Genomic DNA, 17110 nt, shown 5'->3' with positions numbered 1-17110 from the left:
AGTTCCGTCCCCACAGTGTCGGGGAGCCCCCGACCCTGCACCCCCATCCACAGCCAGATGTGACTGTCTGCCAGCCAGTGGAGTAAAAAGGGTTTGTTGCTTCTCCGAGATACAGCAGGCTCCATGTTGACATAGGAGCCAGGGCAGAGCCTTAGTCCTTTCGGGGGGAGGGGTTCACAGACGCCTGGGCCCCCCTCCCCTCATCTTGGGCTTAGTCTGCTTCCTTCATTCTCCCCCCAGTTAAGAATGCCCCTTCTCCCAGCCACCTGTCACTCACCCCCTTCCTTTGTTCAGCAGACAAGGAGTTGAATCTCTACCATATGATGAAGAGAACTCGGCTCGTTTCTGCCACAGCCCCACAGCCGTAGGAAGACACAATGAGACCTTGTGGTGCAGCTGTGAGAGGGACCTTGGCTCTGGCAATAAACAAACTAAGAGGGTGTAGAAAGACCATCTGTCCTCCGGGCACCTTGCCCCAGGAGCACTGAGGGCTCTCCCTTTCCTTCTAAACAAAGGACAGGGCTGTGCAGCCCTTTAGAGGCTAACAAGATGGTTTACTAGATAATGAGCTCATCACCTAATAAACCATCTTGTTAATCTTTAAAGGGCTGCACAGTCCTCTCTTTCGTTTCAGCAAGACCAGACTGACAGGGCTACATCTCTTTGCCTTTCCTCTCTAGTGTGTGGTGTTAAAACTATTGCTTTTCTGACAACGTTTTAAAGTGCACATGAATGTTATTGAGCATTTTCCTTGGCAGGCTCAAGCAAAGAGAAACAAGCAATGGCTTTGGACCCTGGGATCCTGGGACAGGTATTTACCTCTCTCTCTCCCTCCCTTTTATTGTTAATGTCCTATAAATCGCAGGGCTAGAAGGGACCGCAAAGGTCCTGTAGCCTAACCCCCTGCAAAGATGCAGGCTGTGTTGTGTTTAAACCAGTGGTTTTCAAAGGATGGGTTGTGACCCAGTGCTGGGGGGTGGGTTTGGTTTCTGCAGGGGGATCAGGTGAGCAGTGGGGGAGGGAAGGGGTGAAGGCTAAGGTGACTCCCTGCCTGTCCCTGCACCACAGACTGTGCCATGCTCCAGAAGCGGCTGGCAGCAGGCCCTGCTCCTGGCAGGGAAGGGAGAACGCACAGGGGCAGGGCTCCGTGCACTGCCCCTGCCCCGAGCACTAGCTCCACATTCCCATGGGCTGGGAACCTGCTGCCAGCTGCTTCTGGGGGCAGCCTGGTCTGTGGTGCCAGGAGAGGCAGGAAACTGCCTTAGCCCCCCCACCCCCCCGCTGACCAGGAGCCATTTGAGGTAAACCCCTCCTGCCCCAGCCCTGACCCTCCCCAGAGGCAGAGTCCCCTGCTACGGGCCAGAGCTCCATGCTCAGCCCTGCCTTGGAGCCCGTGCTCCGGCCACATTCTGTTGGGCTGCAGCAGCAACAATTTTCTTCCATGGAGTCATGAGAAAAAGAGTTTGAAACCCGCTGGTCTAACCCACCCAAGACAGGTGGCTCCAGTCTCCTTTGGAAATCATCCAGCGAAAGGGCTTCCCCAGCCAACCTGTGCAGTTTGCTCCATTGTCCTGCTGTGCTTACAGGAAGGAAGTTTCCCCTGAAATGTAATGTATCAGTGCTGCCCAGAAAGCATTATCCTTTAATCCCATGCTGCATTTCAGCTTACATCGCCGGGTGTGATTTTAACAACAACTCGAGACCGTTTTGTGACTGGACCCTGCCCTGTAAAGTGAACCAAGGAGCCTGGATAAGAACTAAGCATGCCACACCAACCATGGGAACGGGGCCCAATGGAGACTACCCCGATGGAAGTAGGAACTCATCTATAACCCCATTCATTTTCCTCTAGATGTGACATCTGCTGGGCTTTTCTTCCTTTCTTAACAAAATGAGGCTCATTAAGCTTTTAAAAATGTTCTTTCTGCTGCTAATTTGCTTTCCTGACTTTGCTAAATGCAAGATTCTTTGTCAATCACAGACAAATTAACCCAATTTTTTGTACTATTTCGTTTCATGTAAATTTCAAAATTGCACCTTTTCATCCTGTTTCACTATAAAAATAAATGTTGGCATTTCCTGCAGGTTGCAAAATCAGAATTTTGCTCCGCTGTAGAGCAGAGATCTTAAAAGTGAACTTAGGTGCTGCAGGAGGGAGTCAGTAGTTGATAAGTTTCTGAGTCAGAACAGAACCACGCATGGCAGAAGGGGGTACTATGCCATATTTTAGAAGTGACATAAAAGGTTTTGACTAGGTGTGGTCATGAAAAATTCCATAGCACTGCTTGTACGAAATGGGGTGTTTTAACTCTGGTCTCCAGATTATATTCAGGTCTGAGTAATTGCTTTCTGCCTACAACTGCCAGAAACAATATTCACTTCATTTCTCATCCCTATTTGTAATGTAGTGTTGCTCTGTGCTATTAAATAATGTCCAAGCCCTACTCTAGACATGGTTAACACTTTAATTTTAAATTACACCTGTAAAACACCAGGATTTTGCAATTGATTTGCTCTTTTCACCCTACAGGTGGCTATTTTATTTACCAAGAGGCCAGTAACCTCATCCCATTTGACACCAACAGGATTGAGAGCCCTGAAATTGTGGTTTCTGGAGACATATGCATAGACTTCCAGTATCACATGTCTGGGTCAGAGGACCAGAATGAGCTTAAAGTGATTGTCCAGAATGAGGGACTGGAAGATCTAGTGTGGAGTCGGAAAGGAAACCAGAGTTCTTCTTGGATGCATGGTTTCACCACTGTTCCCTTTCCGAATGAGAGAAGGATAAAGGTAATTACACTGGGAACATACTACTAGAATCCAAGAACACAAGGGCTGGAAGAGACCTCAGGAGTCATCGAGTCCAACCCCAAAGCAGGACCAACCCCAATTAAATCAATCCAGCCAGGGCTTTGTCAAGCCAAGACTTAACAACCTCTAGGGATAGAGATTCCACCCCCTCCTTAGGGAGCCCATTCCAGTACTTCACTACCCTCCTAGGGAAACAGTTTTTCTGAATATCCAACCTAGACCTCACCCACTGTAACGTGTCACCACTGAGAACAGCCTCTCTCCATCCTCTTTGGAACCTCCCTTCAGGGAGTTGAAGGCTGCTCTCAAATCCCCCCTCACTCTTCGCTTCTGCAGACTAAACAGACCCAAGTCCCTCAGCCTCTCCTCGTAGGTCAAGTGCTCCAGCCCCCTAATCATTTTGGTTGCTCTCTGCTGGACCCTCTCCAATGCATCCACATCCTTTCTGTAGTGGGGGCAGGGGGCAATTGGACACAATATTCCAGATGTGGCCTCACCAGAGCCTTCTTGGCTACAAGGGCGCACTGTTGACTCATATCCAGCTTCTTATCCACTGTAACCCCCAGGACCTTTTCTGCTGAACTGCTACTTAGCCAGTCGGTCCCCAGCCTGTAACAGTGCTTGGGATTCTTTCATCCCACGGACAGACTCTGCAGTTGTCCTTGTTGAACCTTCTCAGATTTCTTTTGGCCCAATCCTCTAATCTGTCTAGCTCACTCTGTATAGTATCTGCCATGTTTTTGCCCTGCCCTTGCAAGCTTGAAGGAGTTGTGCCAAAAATCAAGAACATCTTGGTTACATCTTGAGATACAACGATCTTAAATAAAATGCTCGGTAGTTACATTACAATGACAGTGTCATGACAGTGTTTGTGCCCCACTCCTCCGAGTACTCCTCCTGCTATGTTAACCGCATGGCAGAGTATAACTGAGAGCTGCTTTGGCAATACACACACAAAATAATGGGCTCTTAACTAGCTGCTACCACTCAAAAAAGATTTTAGAGTCGCTGTGGCTAGTTTTCTGAAAACATCCATTCAATGTGCAGCAGCAGTCAAAAGAGCTAACAGAATGTTAGGAAGCATTAGGAAACTAATAGAGAACAAGGCAGAAAATATCACGCCCTCTATATAAATCCAAATACTGTGGGCAGCTCTGGTTGCCCCATCTCAAAGAAGATATTTTGGAATTGGAAAAGGTACAGAGAATGACAACCAAAATGATGAGAGGTATGGAACAACTTCTGTATGAACAGAGATTAAAAAGATGGGGACTTTTCTGCTAGGAAAAGAGATAGGTAAGGCAGGGAGACATGATAGAGGTCTGTAAAATCATGACTGATATGGAGAAAAGGAACAAGGAAATGTTATTTACTCGTTCACATAACACCAGAAATAGAGGTCACCCAGTGAAATTAATAAACAGGTTTAAAATCAACAAAAGGAAGTGTTTCTTCACACAACACACAGTCAACCTATGGAACTCTTTGTCAGGTGATGTTGTGAAGGCTAAAATTATAACAGGGTAAAAAAAGAACTAAGTAAATTCACAGAGGATAGATCCATCAGTGTTTATTAGCCCGGCAGAACTGGGATGTAACAGAATGCTCTGGGTGTTCCTAGCCTCTGTTTGCCAGAAGCTGGGAGAGAATGACAGGGGATAGATCACTGGGGGTAAATCTACATTGAAGGGCTTAACTCGAAATAAGCGACACAAATTGAACTATGTCTATTGTGTATCTTATTTCGAAATAGGGAGCATCTACATAGCACTTATTTTGAAATTTAGCGCTCTTCCTCCCACTTCCCTTACTCCTCATACAATGAGGGTTACAGGAGTTGGAGTAAGAAGTCCTCCAGCTTGACACTATTCTGACACTATTTCAAAATATCTGCCTGCTGTGTAGATGTGGACTAAGTTATTTCGAAATGGCATTGCTGTGTAGACTTACCCTTGATGATTCCCTGTTCTGTTCATTCCCTCTGGAGCATCTGGCATTGGCCACTGTCAGAAGGCAGGATACTGGAGTAAATGGATCGTTGCTCTGACCCAGTGTGATCAGTCTTATGCTCTTAATTAGGGTGTAACCACAATGTAGTTTATGAACCTGGATTCTAAAATGATATCCACTAGGAAAGATGTGAGAATGAGTGAGTTAGCCATGCTGTTAGCTTCAATCATTTACATCCATAGTAACTGTCAAAAAGCATAAGCACAATATATTTACACTATAACTGGACTTCAATTACATGATAATTTAAGATCACTGTACAGGCAGTCCCCGGGTTACATGGATCCGACTTACATCGGATCCCTACTTACAAACGGGGTGAGGCAACCCCACACTAGCTGCTTCCCCCCAGCAGACCAGGGAGACACGAAGCTAGCGCCCCCTCCCCAGCAGACCAGGGAGACACAGAGCAGCATTTCTCAGAAGACACCTCAGCTTGAGAATAAAGGACTGAGGGAAGTGAGATGTGGGAGATTAAAACTGAGCTCTGGAGAAATGTTTGGCTAGAGTTTCCCCTACAATATGTACCAGTTCCGACTTACATACAAATTCAACTTAAGAACAAATTTACAGTCCCTATCTTGTACGTAACCTGGGGACTGCCTGTACTATAAAATGTAACCAAAATATTCTGCTTACAAAAGCTGTTATGGGAGAGGGGAGGAATTTGGAACAATTCCCATTTTGGCATATTCCTGCCCTTGAAATTTCAGTAACTGCTTAAAATATACATCAGATAACTGCCATCTGAATAAATTGTTTATTTCAAATACTCTTGTAATCTGCTGGCTTTTTAGACATTGCCATCCGCTATAGCACCTTGGAAGTATCATAAGACTGATGTACACTTATACATGCATACATTATCTTATACTTAAGTTGTAAGGTTGGGATCAGAATAGTCTTTTTGTCATGTATTTGTTCATCACCTTGTACAATGTAGCCTTGGTCTATATACAGTAAAACTCCATTGGTCCGGCATCCAATGCTCCGGCACTCCTGATGGTCCGGCACCATTGGGAACCCAAAAGTGCTCGGCAGCCGGACCATTGGAGCTGCTCTGTGCCCGGCTTCCCCGATTCAGCCGCTGCTGAAATTGACAAGCAGCTGAATCAGGGAAGCTGGGGGCAGAGCAGCTGGGGTGCTGCTGGGTTGGTCCCGCAGCGCCGAGGGGCAGCGCTACGGGACCAACCCGGCAGCATCCCAGCTGCTCTGCCCCAGGCATCCCTGATTCAGCCGCTGCTGAAACTGACCAGCAGCGGCTGAATCGGGGACGCCTGGGGCAGAGCCGGACTATCGGAAGGGGGGCCTATGAGAGGTCTGGGGTGGCATCCCCCCCATCCCAGACCCCTCATAGCCCCCCTTTCCGATAGTCCGGCATATCTGATAATCCAGCACCCCCTGGGTCCTAAAGGTGCCGGATTATCAGAAGTTTACTGTGCCTGTAGGCTCTACTGGAAATACTTGACTTACAAAGCGATCATTGCTTTTTCAGGCCTATGTTACAAAGGTTCGAATCTTGATGCCATCTGGGCAAGCCATTGATTTCAGTTTTTCATTCTTTATATTGGTGAACCCTTTATCATGGGTTCCCTGCAGAATGTGGGTTGTGAACAAGACTGTACAAACATTTGGATCTACATTCAGTTCTTAACATTGCAACTTAGGCCCATGAGTTGTTCCTGATTAGAAAAACATCTTATTTGAGTTTAATTCTCTGCTCACTTCCAGTAAATTTACCATCCCCTCAAACAAAGCTACTACTTCACACCAGGAAAATTAAGACAGCAGTCAGTATTAGTAAGTTTCATTGTTGCTTTTAGTTAGATGATATGTATGTAAGTATATTTTTTCTCTCTCAGTACCACCTTTTGCCAGGAAAAGCAGAATTGTAGTGTCTCTTTCAGTCTTTGCTTTAATACAAAACGTTATTCCACGGAAAGCCAGAGAAGTGCCCAACTCTCACGTGAGATGTCTAAAATATAGAAAAAGCGCTCTGGAAATACAGTGCAGGGAAGGATCCTGCTTTGGCTGTGAGGCTGTCCCTTTTCATCGCCCAAACATGTCTGATTCACTTTGCATCTTGCCTAGGTCATTTTTGAGGCTGTTCGAGGATTGACAGAATACGGGGACACAGCAGTGGACAACGTGGGTGTCAGGAATGGACCTTGTGGTAAGTCTGTCCCTATGCCCCAGTGATCTCCATCCCCCTTTTCCACTTGTTTGCCGTACCCCAGTCCAACAGAGACTAAGGGACCCCAAAAGGGTCAAACCTTATTTAAAAAGCTCAAAACATTCACAGTGAAACTTGTCTAAATTTACTGGGGGTTCTCCCTCATGTACACCCAACTCCTTTCTCAAGCATTGCCATTTGCTTCCACACAAGCTGCAAGGTGGTCTGAAAATCAGTCCATTTTCCTGAAATTCAGCAAATGTAGGTTTTTAATCAACCCCCAAAGCAGCTGAATGTCACCCGCCCCGTGGTTTCACTGGGCTCCTCAATTCAGCTTGTAACTGTAAAGCAAGAAAGAGCCAGAAATCTTTGCATAGGAGCTCTGCAAAGCATACTGCTCTGTGACATTGCACAGAGAAATGCCAGTGAGTGGGAGTGAAGCACAGCCCAAACTCTCAGACCATAATAGCACGGGCTTTGGAGAAGTCTGATTCTCAGATAGATTTTGAGGCTGGTCGATATCTTTATATTTACCAAAACAAAATCCCAGCTCCGAACACATCTAAAAACATCTACACTATGGAACTGTCCTGTCCTCCAAAGGGCTTGCAAGCCTTCCCATGCACATTTTATGAGCATACTCTATACTCCATTAGCCAAGTTACGAATGAAAACATGGACTAGTAGTGCAGCTACGACTGACCCCTGCAGGGCTGCTCTTGATATACCCACCGGCTGTGTCTACATTGGCACCCTTTTCCGGAAAAGGGATGCTAATGAGACACTTCGGAATTGCAAATGCTGTGGGTGATTTAAATATCCCCCACGGCATTTGCATGAACATGGCTGCCGCTTTTTTCCGGCTCGGAGCTTTGCCGGAGAAAAGTGCCAGTCTAGACGGGATCTTTTGGAAAATAAAGCCTTTTCCGGAAGATCCCTTATTCCTGAATTTAAATCTTATTCCAGGTATCTAAAAGGGTGTCATAAGGAGGATGGAGAAAACTTGTTCATCTTGGACTCTGGGGACAGAACAAGAAGCAATGAGCTTAAACTGCAGCAAGGGAGGTTTAGGTTGGACATTAGGAAAAAGTTCCTAACTGTAGGGGTGGTCAAACACTGGAATAAATTGCCCAGGGAGGTTGTGGAATCCCCATCTCTGGAGATATTGAAGAGTAGGTTAGATAAATGTCTATCAGGGATGGTCTAGACAGTACTGGGTCCTGCCATGGGGGCAGGGGACTGGACTCGATGACCACTCAAGGTCCCTTCCAGTCCTAGTATTCTATGATTCTAGGATTTTCTGGAACAAGAATATACAGTAAATTCCATGGCATTCTCTCATTACAGGAGATGGACCTACAACAACAGCGAGCCCTGGATCAGTCACCACTTCCTCTTCTTCCACGTCACTTCCTCCACCGAGTTCAGGTGAATTTCTCTGACATGACTGTCTCCTTAAACGTCTGTACTGAATTGGCACGTCATCGCAAGTGTCAGATTTCGCATGGTTCCTCTTCTCTTTGTATGAACGCGAGGGCAGAATATGTCCCAAATGCTTAGAAATTCTCTAAGGGTGTGTGTATCTGTACAGGCAGTCCCCGACTTACGCGGATCCGACTTTCTGCACATACGAACTGGGCTTTTCTTGCCCCGGAGCTCATGGGCGGCAGGTCTGCCACCTGTGTCCTCCGGGGCGAGAAAAACTGCTCCGCTCTCCCTGGTCTGCTGGGGGGGTCCAGCAGCTTTGCTGAAACCCCCAGCAGACCAGGGAGACAGGAGCAAAGCCACCCAGGCGGGGAACCCCCCCCCCCCCCAACCTGGGTGGCTTTGCTCCGGGGAAAGGAGCAAAGCCGCCGCCTGTGCGGCTTTGCTCCTTTGCTCCGGGGCAAAGCCGCCCAGGCAGGGGACCCTCCCCCTGCCTGTGCAGCTTTGCTCCTGTCTCCCTGGTCTGTTGGGGGGGGGGTCCAGTGGCTTTGCTGGACCCCCCATCAGACCAGGGAGACAGGAGCAAAGCCGCCCAGGCGGGGACCCCCCCCCCCCCCCGAGCGGCTTTGCTCCTGTCTCTCTGGTCTGCTGGGGGTTCCAGCAAAGCGGGGCCCCCTCCTCCGTGGCTTTGCTCCGGGTCTCCCTGGTCTGCTGGGGGGTGAGGTGCGCAGCTAGTGCGCCCCTCCCCCCCAGCAATCCAGGCTTTTGTTGCGGACGCCTGGGGTAGAGCAGCTGGGGGCTACCGGGTTGGTCCTGCAGCGCTGCTCCTCGGCGCTACTGGACCAACCCGGCAGCAACCCAGCTGCTCTGCCCCAGGCGTTCTGATTCAGCCGCTGCTGGTCAGTTTCAGCAGCGACTGAATCAGGACGCCTGGGGTAGAGCATCTGGGGTGCTGCCCAGTTGGTCCAGTAACGCCGAGGAGCGGTGCTACTGGAGCAACCCAGCAGCACCCCAGCTGCTCTGCCCCAGGCGTCCCCAAGTCACCCACTGCTGAAACTGACCAGTGGCTGACTATAGGATGCCCTGGGCTTACTGGAATCAGCCGCTGATCAGTTTCAGCAGCAGCTGACTTGGGGACACCTCGGGTAGAGCAGCTGGGGTGCTGCCGGGTTGGTCCTGCGGGGACCTACCCGGCAGTGCCCCAGCTGTTCTGTCCCAGGCGTCCAGATTCAGCCGCTGTTGAAACTGATCAGCGGCTGATTCCAGGAAGCCCGGGGCATCCTATAGTCAGCCACTGGTCAGTTTCAGCAGCAGCGGCTGAATCTGGAGCCAGTTCCGACTTACATACAAATTCAACTTAAGAACAAACCTATAGTCCCTATCTTGTACGTAACCCGGGGACTGCCTGTACCTTTATTTCAAGATAACTAGCATGATTTCAGAAAAAAAACTCGAGCATCTACACAGCTATTCTGGTATTTCAAAATAATTTTGAAATAACGGACGTCTTATTCCAAAATCTGTAAACCTCACTCGACGTGGAATAATGCCTACTCCAAAATAGCTATTTCGAAATAAGGCGTGTGTCGATGCTCCACTGCTGCTATTTCAAAATAGCCCCTCCTCCGGATCATTCTAAGTTATTCCTCCCCAGTGCCTCCCAGGGCTCTAAATCGAGATAGCACGTCTACATTACAGAAGGCTGATTCAGACTAATTTTCAGGCTTCCGTGCAGTGTAGACGTTCTATTTCAAAATAAGCTATTTCGGAATAACTGTTCCAGCTTATTTTGAAATAAGTGTGTAGTGTAGACGTACCCCATGGGAATAATAGTGTGCTTCTGGCCATCTTGATCCTAGGATATTAGAGAGACAAGGTGGGTGAGGTAATATCTGTTATTAGACTAAGATATGATGATAATAGACAAGTGTTGGACATTTCACCTTCTATTCTGCAGTGACACTCTTGGCTGCTCTGGGAAATTCGAAGGGAGCTCAGTGTGCACTCAATATTTTGTCTCTCTCACCAACAGAAGTTGATCAGATATGATATATTACCTCATCTATCTCAACATAAAAACACAGATAAGAACATAAGCAGGTCCATATTGGGTCAGACCAAAGAACTACCTAGACCAGTCTCTAGTCTACCAAAAGTGGCCAATGCCAGGTGCCCCAGAGGGAATGAACAGAACGGGGAATCAGTGATCCACCTTGCCACCCACTACCTCCTTCTGGGAGACACAGGATAGGGACACCATACCTGCCCGTCATGGCTAATAGCCATTGATAGCCCATGAACTTCTCTAGTTCTTTTTGAACCCTGCTATAGTTTCCCCTTTCCAATCTTGTCTTGCTAGATTAATAGTTTAATTCCTGTCTGGAAGCCCAGGCAGGAGATGCAATAGTAAGTACTCCAATGTTCATGGCTGTTGGATGGTGAATGAACTAAAGGTGTGATTCACTGAGCTTTGCCTCCCCAGAGTCCTGCGTGGTGGCCGGGGACCCTCACTACTACACCTTTGATAAACAAACCCATCATTTCATGGGGACCTGCGCCTACACGTTGTCCAAGCTGTGTGATGCAAACAGCACGCTGCCCAACTTCAACGTGGAAGCAGAGAACGAGCACAGAGGAGGCAACACTCACGTCTCCTACGTCCGGTCTGTGAACGTCGATGTTTATGGCCTCCGGATAACACTAGAGAAGGGGAGAGCCGTGAAGGTAGGTGCAGGCTGGGGTTGGAGTAGTTGCTGAGAATGCCCTTGGATGACCGAAGACTTACCAGCATGTCTAACCTTTCCGATGTCCAGGTCAATGGAGAGGGAGACATTATCATCCCCTTCGCACCATCGCCGGGTGTGCAAATCTCTTCCAGTGGGCTTTATGTCGTCGTCAGCACAGACTTCGGGTTGACCGTGAAGTTTGATGGGGACCATCGAGTGGAAGTGACCCTTCCCGGCTCCTTTGAAGGGAAGGTGTGTGGGATGTGTGGGAATTACAACGGGAATGCCACAGACGACTTTCTGAATCCAGACGGGGCCTTGGAGCCAGACTCTACCAGCCTTGGCAACAGCTGGCAGGTCTCCAACCACACCAGGTTTGTAGCTCTCGTGGCAGATCTGCAGTTCTCGGAGAGGTATGGAATGTCAAGGGAAAGCCACCCAACAAACCGTGGACTTCTCTCCTTTCTCTCAGTTGTCCTCCAGCACCAGGCCACGATCCAGTGTGCGACGACAGCGATAAGCAAATCATTGCCAGCGGTGCTTTCTGCGGTCTCCTGACAGATGTGAATGGCCCATTTAGGAAGTGCCACCCGGTGCTAGACCCCAACAGTTACTTCAGCAGCTGCTTTTATGACCAATGTGAATTGCAAATGGATCCCGACTCTCTCTGCAAGAGCCTGCAAGCTTATGCAGATGCCTGTCGCGCAGGTGGCGCTCAGATAGATTCCTGGAGGAATGCTACCTTCTGTCGTAAGTACAAGTACCCGAGAGCTTTGCCACTGTGATTTCTTGCATGGCTTTGGAATGGCTTCCCTGGCTCAAGGCAGGAAATTGTTTGGAACCAGGACAACGTGAAAGCCTCGCATGTGCTAACTCGTTCTTTGAGGGGGATTGTGCATCGGGCTCTTCTGTAGATGCAGCAGAGCCTTGTGAGTCTCCTTTTCAGAGACATCAAAAAGGAATCGATTGACGCAGCTGATGCTGCACCTAAGGAGGCCTGAAAAGAGCATGTCCTCACACTGCATATGAGTTCCTTGCCATGTGATTATTCCAACCCCTTCTGGTCTAATGACAATGCTTTTGTTTCTCCAGCAATTCTCTGTCAACCCAACAGTCACTATGAAGCATGCACGGCAGCCTGCCCTGCCACCTGTGCCAACCCAAGGGCTCCTGCCAGCTGCAGCCTGCCGTGTGTGGAAGGATGCGTGTGCGACAGTGGCTATCTTCTCTACAACGACGGCTGTGTCCCCAGCAGCCAGTGTGGGTGCTGGCACAATGGCAAACACTACCCGGTTGGTGCCGAATTCTGGACAGATGACACCTGCTCCTCTAAATGCAGGTGTCCATCTCAGGGGAGCAAAGTAACGTGCTCCAGCGCTTCCTGCCCAAGTGACCATTACTGTGGGGTTCAGAACGGAGAACCTGGCTGCTACCCCGAGACTTACGGGATCTGCCGAGTGCACAACGATCCCCATTACAACACCTTTGACAGAGAGACTCACCACTTCATGGGGATCTGCACCTACACGCTGGCCAAAGAATGCGTCAACTCCAGCTCTCTGCCTTATTTCAACATCGAAGCCAAGAACGAGCATCGAGGGAACCCCACGGTGTCCTACGTGCAGAAAGTCCTGGTGGAGGTTTATGGAGAACACATAGAAATTCTCAAGAACCATCCAAGCCAAGTGCTGGTAAGGAGCATCCCCTTGGGAGGGGGATGGCAAATTAGGATGGAGCTTGGCTCTGGGTCCTTCTGTAGAAGTGACCCTTTCTCACTCTGAGCCATGGAATAGCAATCCATGACTCTTGGACTTTCAAACTTTGTATCGAGACGGTCTGAAGAGACCGTCCGCAGGAGACACCAGGAGCCTTACTGAGGTTTCCATGTTACATCCGGGCAACTTGCTCCGAGCTAGAAACTATCTGGAAAGTTATGTCACTGATTCACATAGAATCATTTGCAGGGAATGCACCCATTCCGTTTCCAATTTCTTCCTAGGGCCTCCCTCTGTGGAAATCACATGGTACTTTTCCTTCTGTTTCCCATTAGGTCAACAAGGTGCTAATGACCCTTCCCGTAAGCGCCGTTGGTGGCTCAATCACAGTGAGCAGGAGTGGACGATACGTCACCCTAGAGACGGATTTCAGACTGCGGGTTTCCTATGACACCGATCACTCGGTGGAAGTGAGGGTGCCCACCACCTATTTCAACAGCACCTGTGGCATGTGCGGTAACTTTAACAATCGGAGAGACGATGACTACATGATGCCCGACGGGCAGCAAGCCAAGAATTCCAATGAGCTGGGAAACAGCTGGCGCGTAAGAGACGACGATCCCTCTTGCGATGACCCCGTTCCACCAGATATCTGCCCTGTGGAGAAGGAGAACCTCTACAAAACGGACAGATACTGTGGCCTCATAACTAAAAGGCTGGGGCCCTTCGCAGCCTGCCACTCCGTGATCAACCCTGAGAGCTTCTTTGAGAGCTGTGTCTATGACCTCTGCGCCCTAAACGGGAGTGAGGGGGTCCTGTGCAGAACTCTGGAGGCCTACGCCGACGCGTGTCAGACCGCCGGAGTCATGCTCTCCCAGTGGAGAAATGCCACCTTCTGCCGTGAGTAGCAAACGCGGAGCATCCGGAATTTGGCAGCTCCCAAATTAATTCTTCAGAGTGATGATGAAAGAAGAGCCCTTGTGTGCTACATCAGGTCGGGGCCCCGATTTTGTTCCGGGACAGAGGAAGGCTGCCCGCCTCACCACAAGTTGTCAAAGCCCAGGTTCTGTTTCAGCCATACCAGGGTCGGCCACCGCAGGGCTACTTACAAACTCCCTTTCTGGCCATACCAGGCTTGGCAGCAGGTCTCCCGGGTCTTCAGGCAATGGAGCACCTGTTGGGGCTTGGAGCTCCTGTGAGTCTGGGTTCCATTAGGGTGGCCATCCCATCTGGGTCATAGGGGAGCCGACCCACCTCCTTATACCTTGTCACCGCATTTCTCTCCGAGTGGGGTGTGTTCCCAAGCTGTCTTTCTTGGTAGTAATTCCCCTCCCCCTCTTACCCTTTCAGCTCCCACGTGTCGCGATTCCAACAGCCACTATGAGCCTTGTATGACTGCCTGCCCTGCCACCTGTCTGGACCGCCTTGCTCCTGAGAACTGCAGCAAGCCCTGTGTGGAGGGATGTGCGTGTAATTCTGGGTTCGTCCTCAGCGGAGGCACCTGTGTGCCGGTGGGCAAGTGCGGCTGTGTGTTCCAGGACCGGTACTACAGTGTGAGTGACCCCGCTGACTTCAGGACGCTGGCAGGAGACTGATCTGCCAGCATCACCCCCTTTGACGGCGTTCCTTTTTGTATTTCTTGCATGTGTCTCCCCGCAGGAAGGAGAGAGCGTGGTGACCGAGGACTGCACCAGCCGGTGCCAGTGTCTGGGAAATGGCAACATGACGTGCAGCGCGCTGTCTTGTCAGCCACATGAGATCTGCAAGATTCAAAACGGCCTGCGGGGGTGTTATCCACCAAGCACCGCTACCTGCCACATCTACGGCGACCCCCACTACACCACCTTCGATGGGAAACTTCACCACTTCCAGGGGGCCTGCAACTACACCGTGGTGGAGACCTGCAATAACTCCTCCGGCGGCTTTAAGCTTACCACCCGAAATGAGCACAGGGGCAACCCCAGCTGGACAGCCATTAACTCCGTCGCTCTCACCCTGCAGGGCGTCCACATTGCTCTCCGGAAGAACAGGATCGTCTACGTAAGTGTCTTTCTCGTCGTAATCCAGACTGTAGCCCCTGTGTGCATGTCAGCTCATGGGAATCTGCTTTAACCAGCCTAGAGTCAGCTCCTTAAGCTGTCAGCTTGTTACAAGAAATAGACTCTGTGATATCTTAGACTCCTTGTCACTGCCCAGTCATTTGAATTAACATCTTAGAATCAAGTGTCCGGATTACCATGTGGGCCTGTGTGACCCGCTTTTCCTCTCTGTTTCTCAGGGCACCTCTCTGTACAGGCAGCATGCCAACCCTCTCCTGCCTTGAGTGGTTTTCAGCAGTCCATACTGCATAACTTTCAGTGCTTTTTAACAGCTGAGAAATGATCCACACATGGCTTTAGTTTATACTTTGCAGACCATCGTGTCTAGAAATGTTTGTGCCCCAGAATATTCTTCTTCATTCTACACTAGGTGCAAAGTACAGAAAAAAGAGCCTTTGAGAACATCACAGTGGAGAACATGTGCTTTTCTCTCTGCTGACTCTTTCTACTTTCCTTCTGTCTCTCATTCCCATTCAGATTAACGGTGCCCTGGCCTCTCCCCCTGTAACTCCTCTCCCCGGAGTGACCGTTTCGCTCGTCGGACACTACGTACACGTGACTACATCCCTGGGCCTGCAGCTACAGTTCAATGGGGACCATGAGCTCTTTGTAAGAGTGACGGAGAAGCACAAAGGGAGTCTGTGTGGATTGTGCGGGACGTACACAGGGACCCAGCAGGATGACTTCACCAGACCCGATGGGGTCGTGGTGGCAGACGTCAATGAATTTGGAGCCAGCTGGAGCGTGCCTGACGACGAGTGGCCGTGAGTAGAAGTTCTAGATCGTATGGCCATGTATTTAATTAGGAACTTAAGGGAACTTGCTGACTGTGGAATCGGTACCTGTGTTAGACTCACCGATACATAATAATGCCAGTCTGAACGTTTATCCAGCTGTAAACTTCACAAGCTATAGGGGAGTTGTGGCCAAAGTTTTAGGTCCTCCTTTCTCTTGTTTTACGCAGTGAACTAAGTTTTCATCTTTCTGTTTTATGTTGAACTGGGGATTGGGTTGCTCTGCAGTAGCTGTGACTGACTTCTCTCCAGTTCAGTGATATCATTGTCTCTGTGGCTCTTTGGAGTATTTAATCCTTTTGCTTTTTGTCTTTCAGTTGCAACTCAACTGTGGCCCCACCGGTAACGTGCTCTTCCTCCGAGCAGCAGGCAGCCGAGGGGCGGTGCAGAATCCTGACAGACCAAGATGGCCCGTTCGCCCCGTGCCATGCTGCGGTGCCACCTCACCTCTACTTTGAGAGCTGCGTCTACGATCAGTGTGCTGCAGGGGGAAGCTCTGAGCAGCTCTGCAATGATCTGGAATCCTATGCAACAGCCTGTGCAGAGGCGGGAGTCAGCCTGGGAGAATGGGCGGCGGGCACTATCTGCGGTAAGTGTCAGCTGGTATCGGGAAATGCACATCGGCCGAATTACATGCCCACAGTATTTGTGGGGATGCAAATTCAGTTGCCGTTCCTCCATTCCATTGGCAAAACACAACTTTCATGGTAGAACGTGCAGATGTTCTTGCAAAGAAGTCCGTCTCCAATACAGGTGAATTGGCTGCAACCACAAAGGAGTAAGAACATCTCTTTACCAATGTTCACATGCTGTATTTTCTAGTGTCTATAATATGAAGGAGAAAGTTATTGTGGTGTTGTTTTCACTTCCCAATATTGGCAGTTTATTCATTCCCATTGAGAAGCTCTGTCTTGGGGGGGAGGGCGGTAAGGGAGAGCTCAGTGGTTTGAGCATTGACTTGCTTAAACCCAGGGTTGTGAGCTCAATCCTTGAGGGGCCATTTAGGGATCTGGGGCAAATTTGTCAGGGATGGTACTTGGTCCTGCTTGGTACTGAACTTGATGACCTCTCAAGGTCCCTTCCAGTTCTATGAGATAGGTATATCTCCATATATTGGTTATTGGTATTGGCTTTCTGATTTCCTGTGCAAAGCTCCATATGATTCCTTTTGTTCCTCTGTAACTATTTTTGTGCCTTGCCTTGAAGACTCAGTCATGGTAGGATATAGAAATATTTCATCTGAATAGCAATAATGTCATCATCTCTCCTGTCTCTGCTACTCCTGTGTGTGTACAAGAGGACATTAGGGTGTATACTGCCATAGACCGTTTCACGTCTTCACATGATTTTCCCT

At 49.3% G+C, this 17110-nt stretch overlaps 1 protein-coding gene across 1 annotated transcript in view; it reads left to right on the top strand.

The window, feature by feature from the left end:
• Positions 1–660: 660 nt before the first annotated feature.
• The window catches only part of LOC102451664 (IgGFc-binding protein-like), a 113108-nt gene continuing 96658 nt past the window's right edge, over positions 661–17110 (top strand). Inside the window, exons 1-13 of the mRNA XM_089780988.1 lie at positions 661–811; positions 1665–1814; positions 2531–2793; positions 6916–6997; positions 10905–11146; positions 11236–11522; positions 11621–11898; positions 12241–12839; positions 13199–13763; positions 14214–14416; positions 14523–14903; positions 15440–15726; positions 16074–16345. Coding sequence (XP_089637114.1) covers positions 733–811; positions 1665–1814; positions 2531–2793; positions 6916–6997; positions 10905–11146; positions 11236–11522; positions 11621–11898; positions 12241–12839; positions 13199–13763; positions 14214–14416; positions 14523–14903; positions 15440–15726; positions 16074–16345 — 3688 coding nt within the window. The 5' untranslated portion in view covers positions 661–732. The remainder of the gene's footprint in view (positions 812–1664; positions 1815–2530; positions 2794–6915; positions 6998–10904; positions 11147–11235; positions 11523–11620; positions 11899–12240; positions 12840–13198; positions 13764–14213; positions 14417–14522; positions 14904–15439; positions 15727–16073; positions 16346–17110) is intronic.

The sequence above is a fragment of the Pelodiscus sinensis genome, chromosome 10, assembly GCF_052426305.1.
Source record: "Pelodiscus sinensis isolate ZL-2025 chromosome 10, ASM5242630v1, whole genome shotgun sequence".
NCBI lineage: Eukaryota > Metazoa > Chordata > Testudines > Trionychidae > Pelodiscus > Pelodiscus sinensis.
The sequence above is the reverse complement of the archived record's forward strand: the minus strand, read 5'-3'. Positions and strand labels throughout refer to the sequence as shown.